Source organism: Phacochoerus africanus, chromosome 11 (genome assembly GCF_016906955.1).
Source record: "Phacochoerus africanus isolate WHEZ1 chromosome 11, ROS_Pafr_v1, whole genome shotgun sequence".
NCBI lineage: Eukaryota > Metazoa > Chordata > Mammalia > Artiodactyla > Suidae > Phacochoerus > Phacochoerus africanus.
In genome coordinates this window covers 61,678,050-61,691,258 of record NC_062554.1, presented here as the reverse complement: position 1 = coordinate 61,691,258, position 13,209 = coordinate 61,678,050, and the positions used below count along the sequence as shown (strand labels likewise).

General features: G+C 39.6%; 1 protein-coding gene across 1 annotated transcript in view; it reads right to left on the bottom strand.

The window, feature by feature from the left end:
* GUCY1A2 (guanylate cyclase 1 soluble subunit alpha 2) overlaps positions 1–12,939 on the bottom strand; it is a 398,753-nt gene extending 385,814 nt beyond the window's left edge. The window contains exon 1 of the mRNA XM_047752790.1: positions 12,265–12,939. Coding sequence (XP_047608746.1) covers positions 12,265–12,582 — 318 coding nt within the window. The 5' untranslated portion in view covers positions 12,583–12,939. The remainder of the gene's footprint in view (positions 1–12,264) is intronic.
* Positions 12,940–13,209: the final 270 nt, after the last annotated feature.

Sequence of the window (13,209 nt, the reverse complement as noted above, 5' to 3'; positions counted from 1 at the left end):
TCTGGCAAAAGAGCTAAAGAATGACTCTAGATCAACTCTATCCTTTCCCAAAGCCTATTTTTCTCATCCATCTCCAGTTTTTTTGGACTACTCTGTTACCTTCAAATGTGAGTTTCCACTTCTTTAACAAACTTTCATTTCACTTCACAGACCCTGGCAACTATCTCTCTTTACTGGTATTACCAAATGTCTTGGAAGACAAAGTATGCCCATGATGTCTTTTGTTTATTCATTGTATATTCTCTCTTTAAATCTTGTTAAATAGCTTTCATTCTCAGATGCAGAACTGATATCACTTTTTCTAAGGCCACCAGAAACCTCATTCATACTGGCTTTGAAAGTACCATCCTTAAATTCACATAATTTATCACATATCCACTACAACCCTTGTTCCCAGTTGCTTTCCAGGCACTTCCCACTGCACAAACACACAAAAAGCATCCTAGCACTTACATTCTTCTGGTTCCCTCTTGTATATTGCTTCTTAATTCTCTATTGTTCTGATTTTTCCCTTTCAATCAGAGAGCTTTTTAATTTTCAAGATATTCACTACTACCTCTATAAACTCTTACCCAAACTACAATCCCAGATCTTTAATGGTCTATTTATTGAGTCATCTGCCTACAATATAACAGGCAAAGTGCCAAGGCTCACCAAGCTCATGAAGATCTTACAGTTCAGACTCAACAACTTGCTAAATTCAAAAAATCCAAATCCAAGATTATCACTATACTATTTCCAAATACTACCTTCTCACTTCTGTCTTTTGCACTTTTACTAATGCTGTCACAATTTTCAAACTCACTGCTGCAGGTTAGGTTCTCAAGAAGCAGACTCTAAGAAGACCAGCATGAAGAAAGCTTATTAGAAAATAACTGGAGATTTATACCCATGAAAAAGTATAGAAGGAAGCAAAACTGGAAAGAGGAAGAAGTTGGACTGTGATGCAGTCTCAATGGAGACCACAGCTGACCCTACAAAGAGTTCTAGCTTTGGAGCTGGCTGAATTAGGGGAAGGGGGGCAAGTCATTCATCCTATAGCGATTAGTCACTGGAGTGGAGAATGACCTTGGGTAAGTCATCTCTCCTTAGTCCAGACAATACTTAGAAAATACTGACATTTAATGGTGACTGTCAGCAGTACTCTCAGCATCTAGGGAACTAAGCCCATCTAGGCAATGCATCACCATTGCCACACTCACAGAGGTGTGAAATATATAAATATGGTGGAAAGAATAGAGTCTGGAGCCAGATGGGCCAAGATTCTAATCTCACCTCTATCAGTAAGTAATAGACTGTGGTCATAGGCAAGTTACTCAACTTCTTAGACTCTCTCATAAGATTATTTTAAAATGCAACGATACATATTATGTAAATACTTAAATGCTAGATCCATACTAGCTGCCCAGAACATGTTAATTATCCTTCTTCTACCCTGTAAATTTTTTAACTATGCTCTTTCTTTCCTAAGTGCTAAGACTTCTTCTTTCAAAATGACATTTATTCATTCAGTCAATAAAAATATACTGAGAACCTGCCTTTAGCCTGGACTACAAAGACCACTGCGAGCAACTCAGAAAAATTTAAGCATTTGCACAGTTAAGTCACAGCGAGGGAAGACAAATAATACATAAGTGAGCAAGTAAATAAAAAGATTATTTCTGATAGTGATGCTGCGATGGAAATAAACAATGATGTTAAAGAGAATGGTTGGTGGGGGAGAGCTACTGTCTGATGAGGTGACCCTGAGCTGAAATTTGAAAACCAAGAAAAGACCGATCACATGAAGAACTGGAGCAAGTGGGCTGTTCCGACACAGAGGATTAGAGCAAAAGTCCTGAGGGAAGATAGCAATTTCCTGGAATGTTTAAGGAGTGTACTAAAGAACCATGCGTGTAGGTTAGAGTTTATGAGGTGAGGCCAGAGAGGTATTTTCTCGATACCTTGAAGACCACTGTAAGGCATCACTCCGGCATTACTGTAATGAGTTTTTAATGAATAAAATGTGCACAGTATTTAGTACAGTGCCCTTACACTGTAAGGACTTGATAAATCAGCAGTTATTATTACTATCATAATCATTATCATCATTACAATTTCAACTGGCCTTTTTACACACAGTTCCTTCCTTTGTCCATACGCCCACCGTATCATGCCAAATGGGGAAAGGTTGGGATAGGATGAGGGAGAAAGACAGAGGGAGGGGCAGAAATAGCTGTCACGCACATTATTTTTAAAATGGAGTTTTAGGAGTTCCCGTAGTGGCGCAGTGGTTAACGAATCCGACTAGGAACCATGAGGTTGGGTTGGCCAGGGTTCCATCCCTGGCCTTGCTCAGTGGGTTAAGGATCTGGCGTTGCTGGGAGCTGTGGTGTAGGTTGCAGACGCGACTCGGATCCTGTGTTGCTGTGGCTCTGGCATAGGCTGGGGGCTACAGCTCCGATTGGACCCTAGCCTGGGAGCCTCCATATACCGCAGGAGCGGCCCTAGAAAAGGCAAAAAGACAAAAATAAAATAAAATGGAGTTTTATATTTTTTAAATCCAATGGACCATATCAAATTTCTGTCTTAATGCCCCACCTCTTACGTGTGTTTAATGCTGAGTGCATACTGAATGACTCAGTAAGTACACATTTGCTAAATAAATGCTTCTGAGTAAATGAATGAGAGAGAATAAACAAGTGACCAATAAGATCACATTTATTTTTAAGATTTGTGGGGGGGAATTTCTGGTAGATTTAATAACACTGAAATGTTTTACACCCAAGATAGTTAAAAATATTACCCATAAAATTCATGAAAATGTGGAGTTCTCACTGTGGCTCAGTGGTAACGAATCCAACTAGTATCCATGAGGATGCGGGTTCAATCCCTGGCCTCGCTTAGTGGGTTAAGGATCTGGTGTTGCCGTGAGCTGTAGTGTAGGCTGAAGATGCATCTCAAATGTGGTGTTGCTGTGGCTGTGGCACAGGCCAGCAGCTGCAGCTCTGATTCAACACCTAGCCTAGGAACTTCCATATGCCATGGGTGCATGCCATAAGCATGAAAATGCTAAGCAAGAACTGTATGTAAAGAAGGAAATTTCTACAAGTTTTGGAAAAGATGTGGCTAGAGGTAGTTGAAGTCATCAGGAAATGTGTTAATATGCAGATTGGTAAGATAACCGACAAGCAGTTAAATAAAGGTGCCAAAATTAATTGATCATTTACTATATTCCAATTATGTGCTAGTTATTATAATCCTATAATATTCACATATTACTATGTATTTATCTTTGAGTAGTAGATTAGTATTATGATACGTAATTTCAAAGATGGAAAACAGAGACAGAAAAGTTATTTCCCCAAAGTGAAATTAAAACAAAAATCAGAATGCATCATTGAGTTGTAGCCTCTGCCCACTGGCAGCCCCCTCCCCACCCACCCTGCACACATACATACACTAACAGGCATTTTCCAAGAAAAATAAGACAGGCACATTAATCAAATTATACACCGAACTCTAAAAGTTAAAAAAAAACCTCTAGCTGGGTGCTCAAAAAATACCAAACCTAATAATATGTTCCAAGTCATACTAATCCTCTCAGCTTAAACTAAAAATTCATTATCATCACCCTAGTTGGGCCCTCAAAAAATACCCAACAATACATTTTCCTGTTCCTGGTCAGTTTTCTCTCCCATTCCTTAGATCAATAATTCATAACTTTACTACTTTTCCCAAAGACTCTATCCCCTCAAGTACCATTACTGTGTCTATAATAATAACTCTAGGACAGATATGTGGGTGTGCTGGTTTATAGAGATTTTTAATACAATGTTGGATTACACAAGATTTCTTATATACTGAAATAACAATGAACAGAAGAGCATGGTAAAGAAAATGTCTCTGAATCTTATAGAGATACACATCTCTTTAAGAGATAGTATACTAACACTTATAAGTGGCAGCACATATGCCCTGCCAAATAGTTATTGTGTCTATGGGCATTTTCAGATAATCATACTAACCAAGGTTAAAGACAACTGGCAAAAAATCAAGTGATTATTGTGAAACACCAGTAAAATACCCAATAGGAAGGGTTTTCAAAATCTTAAAAGCATTCTAAAAAAAAAAAAAAATGTTTTCGCCAAATTTACTTACCTAAGTCTGAAAAAAAATTACAAACAAAAGTTAAAATAATCAAATAAAATATGACAGCACAAAATCACTGTAGCTCATAGATCATTACCAGATATACTACAAATGACACAGGATTTATGCAATCATTTACTCATTATCCTAACAAACACTGAGTGCCTTTATAAATCAGACTTTCTGCTAGGCGTAGATATGCATAGATCTCTGTCTTAAGGAGGCAAAATAAATCAAAATCACACGTCAACACAGTAAGTCTTAATTATGCAGATTTGAGCAATAGCTTAGTATTCTATATGGAAAACATGGAGTGATAGAAAACAGGATGGATATATCTGTGTGTGTGTCTGCACAAAAATGATCAGAAAAACCATTCTCTCCCAATATTAAATTGGAGGGCCCATGCATGAAAAAGCATAAAGCAGTAAGAAAGAGAAGCCATTTTTTAGAATATTTTAATTTCCTCCACTGGGCACAGCAGACTTATCATAAACGTAGTACAGTGAATGGAAATACAGTGAATGGAAAAGGAATCAAATGGATTCCAAGGATTTTCTTTCTCTTTTTTTTTTTTTGTCTTTTTGCTATTTCTTGGGCCGCTCCTGCAGCATATGGAGGTTCCCAGGCTAGGGGTCGAATCGGAGCTGCAGCCACCAGCCTACGCCAGAGCCACAGCAACGCAGGATCCGAGTCGCATCTGCAACCTACACCACAGCTCACGGCAACGCCGGATCCTTAACCCACTGAGCAAGGGCAGGGATCGAAGCCACAACCTCATGGTTCCTAGTCAGATTCGTTAACCACTGCACCACGACGGGAACTCTGGATTCCAAGGATTTTCAAGTAAAGTAACATCAGAACCTCCACACAAACAGCCTCTTGTCATGATAGGTTGAATCAAGAGTTCTCACAAGCACAAATTTCTTCAAATGTTGTGTCATCACTTATTTGGAGAGTTCAACTAGACCCTTACCAACTTATCCACAGAAAGACTAACAACCTAGGTTAAGGTTGTAGAGTTTAGCAACCATTATTATCTTTGTCATATACTGGTAGGGTTTGAGGGGTGGTTCTAAAATCTGATATCTGAACCTCCTATTGCTTTCTTTCTAGGCAAAAAAATAAAAAATAAAAAATAAAAAATTCTGACATCTAGATACGTATATTTTCTCTCTTCGTCTTTTTAAAAAATTTCATTGACATGTGAACAAGTTATTGCTTCAAAATGAACCAGTTAGTTGATGGAGCATTTGAGAAATGTCATATCAATCTTGCTCTAAAAGAACAGACACACTGATAATACTGTCAGAATGACCCTAACAACAACACTTCTTCTCTGTCATTCCCAACATTTCTGAATAGCTGATTCTTTATTTTGAGTTAAGAGGCCGTAGGATTCACAGTAATGACATGTGACCTACTGAACATAAATGTAGGGGAGCAAGTTCAGGAAAAATGGGAAAAAAATCCACAAATAATTAAAACTACAAATGGCGAAACCTCAAATATCTTCTAACATAGAACCAACAAAATTATTTTGAATGCAAAGGATATAACAAGATGTGGATCCAAGTCACCACCTCTATTTTATCCCTAGTAGGGCAATAACTGCCTGGGATATAATCATCCCAAAGGAGCCACTTCCAGGATCATTCTTTGTAAAAAATCAGTCTGCAGAACTCACTAAGCCTAGGTCAATGATCCTGAACTTGTGGAATTCAATCACTTTTAGGCACAACTTTGGTGGGCCTAGCAAATCAACCTGGAGTTTTGTTTAAAATATAGAGTCCAGGCCTCTCACTAGAGCTATCAAACCATACCCTCTGAGGAAGAGGCCCAGGAACCTGCATTTTAACAATTTTCTTTGGATATTTCTAATGCTCACTGCAGTTTGATAACCACTAGCTCAAATGAGGAACTGTTTAATAAGCCTCAAATAAAGCCTGTACAGGAAGTGATTTCTCACTGTTCTATTTATAAGAATGTTCACTCTTTCTCAGTTCCCACAACAGCCGCAACATATCTCCAGCCTTCAAAGATATTTCCAGCTCCTTACTTCCTAAATCACCCTAAGCTGGAATTTTCGATTTTATGAGGTTCTCTGAGCTTACAGCACACAATTCTAGATCTTTAGATTCTGTCCTAAAATGATATTTGAGGAGTAAGATTATGTCATTCCATCTCCTAGCAGTGCATTTTTGGCAACAGTAGCCCACTTGCTGACAAATACTTTTCTCTCACTTGAGAGAGAACTGTACAGAAAATATAAGCATACTTATACTGGAGACTGGAAGCCAGTCATTACATTCACCTAACTTAAAATACAAACGGGCCATTCAAGGAGTTCCAGGAGGAGAATACTTTTCCATCTGCTCTCTTTTAACACAACTTCATTCTGAAGTTTTGGTTTCAATAGCGAGTGCAAGTAAAATTCAAACAGGTTTGCATACTTAAAAGCAACTCTCACAGGCTGGTACAAAATCTAAACATTTTGTTAGAACCAAATACAACACAGAAAACATCAAATACAAGAGAAATAATGTAATTGGATAACTAAACAAGAACATCCACTCACTTATTCTGAGCATTTATTGAATATCCATTAAGTATTATGTGCTAAAAACAAACTAAAGCAATAGTATCAAGATTAGAGTCAGAATTTAAACAGAGAAACTCTGAATTTTGACCTTATCACAGGTTCGTGCATCAAAGAAGGGCCTGCAAAGACTATCTAGTCAGCTCTTATAAATATTCTCCCTCTTATGCCTTTAATTTTTTTCTCCCTAGATGCATGTGAAATTCACAGTTAACAATGTATATATCTAGAGATAAGCCACTTATTTTACTATCATATTCAAGGAAATATGTAGGGTTTTTAAATCTTACCTTCACCTCCCTAAGAATTTGGCAACAAGACGAAACAAAGATGAATGGAAACAGCAATGATAACATAGAGTGGAAAAACACAACAGCACTCAGGTACTCTTCCCACACATCTCAGAGTACTTCAAGTTAGATAAATTATTACTTAAAAGGAATATACAATCACATACCTCTAGCTACAAACTGATAACCACTGATGTCATTTCCCAAAGTCAAAATTTATATTTAAAATGAAGACCTAACAATTGACCTAGTAGCTAAACAAGAATAGAGTTCTGTATACAAAACGTAAAAGCCATTCTTGTTGTATCTCACAGCCTAAACCTCTGAACACAGTACAAATTAGTTTGAATGCAATGAATGGGAAACACTTGAAATTCTCAGGCAAGTATACTAAGTTTTTCTTTCACCTATCTAATCTTTTTTTCTCCTAATTTAAAAGTAATTTGTTGTGAATTACCTACATTCTACCAAGTATATATGTTCCAGTATTTTTATAGAATTTATAGTAGTCTTTTTCACACTGCAACATAAATTCAGCAGTTGATAGAAATGTCTGAATCTGCAATAATTAAATATGCTTGTATACACACATGAGTCATAGTCAGGGAGCCAAAAAGGGACTCGAGTTTTAATTATTTTAATGGATTGGCTAGGCAATGCCAACAAAATTAACTCCTTCTTATCAATTTTTTTTAGGTGCATGACATCAGTTAACCTATGAACTCTTTCAATAAGGCCATAAGCAAGAAAATTATTGTGGTAAAAAGGAAAATTTTTCATCATTTGGAGGCATTCAAATTTGACTGATATTAATGGATTTCAGCTTGAAACAATCATTTACTGAGCTCAAGGAATTATACAAGGAGTATTGCTCCTCTTCCACAACATATCTACAAGGTAGCCATTATTCCTACTTCACAAAATAGTTAACTAAGGCTCTAGGAAGGTAAGAGTTGGCTTTCCCTTTACACTTTGGGGCTCAGCAGAGAGTTACTCAAACCCATGTCTGTCAAAATTCAAATCCTAATGCTTTCAATTCTGCCATGTTAAAGCATTAAATTACTAAAATATATTTTAATTTTTAATTTTAATGAATCTGTTCCTCAGAACAGATTAGCCATATTGAGCCCCAAATTTTTAAAACCTCAATTAAAACAGATTAATTTATCAAATACCTTATACCTCACAAATATATTTTATATATTTTTTCATTATTTACCTGTTAGTTACATTTACACTTTCTAATGTTTTTTCCCAAGAGTTAACACATGTTAAAGAGTTCATTTTATTTAATATTAAGAGAGGCTAAATATGTACTTCTACATCCTTTCACTTTTTCATAAGCATGTATCAATATAATTTCCTTTCTGAAAACAATGATACAATTTTGGGGTTTTTTATTTTGCTACTTGAATTCAGACTTCTCCTCCTTTTTCATTCCTCACTGTTCTCTCTTTCTTGGACTGTTCCCTAATTCAGTACCTTTCCTCTTCTTATTTGCCATGCTTCCAGTTCTGTTACTTTTCTTCCTGCCCTTCTGCTGTCTATAGCTTCTAAGGTCTTCAAAACCACCTGTTATGCTGTAACAGCCAGTAGTTTTCTGACAAGAAACCTAGGAAAGCCTTGCCCTTGAGTTCTCTCCTAGAATATCTTTCTTTACTGAACAGGCTGACACTAACAACCCCAGAACCAATGTCAAAGTGACAGGGGTCTAAGCAACTCTCATTTATAAAAATAAAATGAGAATAAATGAGGTTTTAAAATCACCCTTGAGAAAAATCCCCAGCTGTTTCTCCATATGTGTTCCCAAGTAAATTATTTCAAAATAAATAATGTATTAAGTGATTTACACATCTTCAGCCAGGTCTTTATGATTATTTTTATTTTTATGGCTCCACCCCAGATATGCAGAGTAACCAAAACTAGCCAAAGTGCATGAATGATAAACAAAACTTCCCCTGTACATCTCCACAACAATTGGAGTTCTTGTATTTTCCTTCAATACATTTTCCATAAAAATAAAGGCTATAATTAAATAAGTTTCATGAGGTTGAAGAATGGGAAAGTTTTATTTGGCATTCATATCACCAATGCTTTGCACAATACTTGCCACAACACAGATCCTCAAATAATTTTAACAAAAATGGTGGAATAAACAGTACTTCCAATACTGCTTAAGAAAGAAATCTACTGTCCTCAGTTTTAAAACTTATAATATGTCCTTGCCTTTATTTCACATGCCATTGTGAATTGAAAACTTGACAATATGGTATGTCTTCATAGAATGTCAGAACTGGGAGGGACCCTCGCCTTATAGATGACAAGGAGCCTAGCAGTTAAAGTAACATGCACAGAGATATACAAGTATTTAGCCGTCCAAGGAACAATGAATCAGAACCAGGTCTCCTGAATTCCAGAATTTTTTTCAATTTCTTCAATTCAACTTATTTTTATTATTAAAAATTTATAAAATATTATAGTCTTTATAGCCAACATCAATGCACCTAAAAGTAACTATTAAAACATCAAAAACCTGGGTTTGACTATTCCATTGATCAAATAATTAGCTGAATTACTTGGTAATATCCTAGCATTTATTAAGTTCATTTCCATCTTCCTACTTGCAAATTATTCCAAATAAAGAACAAATAAATCTCCAGTGTTTAAGACAACATTCCACAATGAAACCACTAAGGAGACAGGAGCTCCCACATAGCAAGTAGTTTCTCCTGGAATATACTGTGATGGAATGCAAGAAGGTTCAAAACACTCAGAACAACTAGAAATTCCCATCTATAAATGCTCTGGTAAAGGCTATTTTCGGAGATTTCTTATTTTTTAAGTCGTTTAGCTCTAATGATAGGACATTAGACAGGACATAAATGTTTTCAAAGAAGTTTAGAATGCTGACAATGTAGGAGAACAAATCTACTGGAACTTTCTGAAGCAGTGTTCTAGCCTGCCAAACAAAGGAAAATAGGGGAGGAGAACACAGATAGAAGTCACTGCTTTGAATATACTGTTTCTTTGTTTTACCAAATCCATTGGTGATATGGTTAGCCAAGGAGAATTTGTTCATTAAATTGGAATTGTTTACACTATACTTATTTTTATGTTCTCAGTATTCCAGGTGAAAGACCTTTTTCAAAACAGAAAATAATTACAGCATGGAAAGTACATGTAGCTGATGTATACTTTTATCATCACAATTATTTTCAAATTTCTCATCCTGAACACTATTGTCTAGTTAAATGCTTTTTATCTATCAAAGAGCCAGAGTCATTTATAAAAGTTAAAAATCAGAACTTATTTCCTCCCTCTTATTTTGGCAGTAAATACTTGAGTTCAGTTCATTTTATCTACTTTTCACATAAGTTGCTGAGAATAGACATGTTAAACTGGCATTACCAGAGGCACTGCCATAACTTTTTAGAAATTTGTAAATTCTGATTTTTAGGCAAAAAGAAAATTAAGAATTATAGAAACAATTCCTCCAAATCTAATAATTACCTTTAGTAAAATCATCATATTGGATATGAATCTGTTATACGTAAGAATTAGTATATTGTACAAATGTTGCTTTAGGTACTGACACAAAACCACAGATGCACAAGGATTACTGGACTCCTTTCATAAAGGATTATGTTCAACAATTTGCAACTTCAAATAGTTCCTAAGATTATGCTTCCTGGGAAATAGCTGCATTAAGAATAGCAAACAGTAGCCAGCCCATTTTGAGTTTTGTTTCCTAGGTTATCGATAGAAGAAATGGCAAAAAGTAAATTGAAGGGAAAATGCACAAAAAAAGGAAGATGACCAAAGAGCAGTTTCACTGCTAAAAGAAAAGATCACACTCCATTTACGCAATGGCCACAAGACTGCCTAGAACCAGTTCCCTGTCGCTATGGATCTCATTCTTTCTCAGGTTGTTCCTACCATCAATCGCAAGAGTACTTTCAAAGGGGTGACTCAAAAAGGCAAACAAGCTCAATGTGCAGATTCATTTTAGAAACTTTAAAGAAGTGAATGTCTCAGAGATGGGTAGACAAAAGTGCTGTCAGGAGTTGAAGTTCTTGTAGCCAATCAAGATGAGAACAAATGGTAGACAGTGGTTTGATAATGAATTCCCTTAGGATCCTGTCACAATGTAGTGGATTCCTTCAAAACACACCTCATACAGTCAGAGAAAGGTCTGACATTCGTGCAAAGAGTAGAGATCAAGGGTAGCCGAAATGCTGGAGCTGGAATGAGGCAGAAGTGCTATGGAAAGATGGCTAGAACCTGGGGGAGTCTGGAGTACACCTGGAACTGCTCATAAAGGTATCCCCAAATGAGCACACGTGGAGAGAGGGCTAGGAAGGCATTTATTCATTCAACAGATATTTATGAAAGGCCTAATATAAGAAAACCATAAAAAAGAAAAAAGAGGTTGAAAGCACTAAAGAATCCAGAGGGAAGAGAATGAAGGATGAGGTAGGGGTGCAAGAAATACCAGAGAGGTTTAGGAAACCAGACACCAGGTTTACCCAGAGAAGAAGTTTGAGCCAATAAATGCCCAGTGACCAAAAAAAAAAAAAAAAAGAAGAAGAAGAAGAAGAAAAAAAGGATATGAGGTGGTAAGAAAACAGGACATTAGAGGTTTCTTCATCAGAAGGCAACTAATAAAAAAAAGAAAAAAAATCTGACAACCAGTTCCCGAAGATTTAAGAAAAGGAATGCAACATAGAATGTAGTTAGCCTGCAGAATTCAAAGATGTCAGAGAAGGTCACGTTAAGACCAAGAGAGTGTGGGAAAAAAGAAAGGAAGAGTTTCCTGGAAAGGAGTAGGGGTTCCTTTGGGATACTGGAGAACAGAGATGAAAGACATGGAAATGGGAACTGCGGGACACAGTGCCTGGGAAAGTTTGGGGAAAAGAAAACAGGTGGGTGTAAAGAAGCACTAGGGCCATCAGGGTGACCGCGAGGAAGAAGGGTACAAGGCTGGAAGTGGGCAGACACACCCCCGAATCAGGAGGCCCCGAAAGAGAGAAGCTTTACTCCTTTCCCGTGCTCCACTGCCCTTTCCACCAGATCCCAAGGTCCAGTTTCCCCAGGGGTCCTTGGGGACCCTAGGCCTGGCGGTGAGAGCCCGGGCCGCCCTCCAGCGGTGGGGCTCTGCGCACACTGCCGGGCTTGCCTGGCGCCAACTTTCCCTACCCCAGTCCTCTCTTCCGAAGGGCGGCCCTCCTTCCACTCCCTGCTCACCGAGGGCGCCGTCAGGCGGCTGATGCTCTCACCCAGCGAGTCCAGGTTGACCCGCCTCCGGCGCTGCGTTCTCCTAGCCCCTGCCGTGGAGCTGGCGGCGGTGGCAGCGGCAGCGGCAGCGGCAGCGGCAATGGTGGAGGATGCCAGGGCCGGGGCGGCGGCAGCCGCCTCGCTGGGCTCCAGAGGCCCTGGCGGGCTGCGGCTGCCGTTCCAGCAGAGCCTAGACAAGGGGCACTCCCCCTCCTCTTCCGGGCTGGTCTCCAGGTAGTCAGAGCCCAGGGAGCTGAAGGACTCGGACGAAATCTTCCTTCGAGACATGCTGCTGGTGGCGCTGCGCCGGCCGAAGAGGAGGCGGCGGGGACGCGGGAGGCGGCGGCCGCGGGACCCGCGAAGGGCGGCGTTAGGAGTGTCGGGGCCGCGAGGCGTTGTGGTCGTGCTCCGCCGGGCGGGAGTTCCCAGAGCCGTGGAGCATCCAGAGCCGACTGTTCATGGCGGGAACTTGGGGCGCCGCGGCACCTTGGGGTCCGGATTCGGCCGCGGTCACCGCCGCTGCGGCTGCTGCTCCCGCGCCTCCGCCTCACCGCCGGCCTGGGCGCATCGCTGTGGGCTCTCTCCCGCTCGCGGGAAGGCTCCGAGTGTGTGACCGCGGGCGGCGGGGCGCGGAGGCTGCGGCCCGCGCGGTCGCGGAGGCAAAGGCTTCTGCCGCCTGCGCGCCTATCTCGCCCCCTTTCCTACGCTGCTCCCGCCCCTCTCCTCCCGCCTCTCTCCCCTTGCCGCCCGCCTCCTTCCTACTCCCTTTAACCCCCCCTTCCCCCCAGGCTCTCTTGCTCACGCTCGCTTTCTCCCCACCTCCCTTTCCGTCTCCCTCTCTGTCTCCCTCTCCGTCTCTCTCTCTCTCTCTCTCTCTCTCTCTCTCTCTCTCTCTCTCTCTCTCTCTCTCTCTCT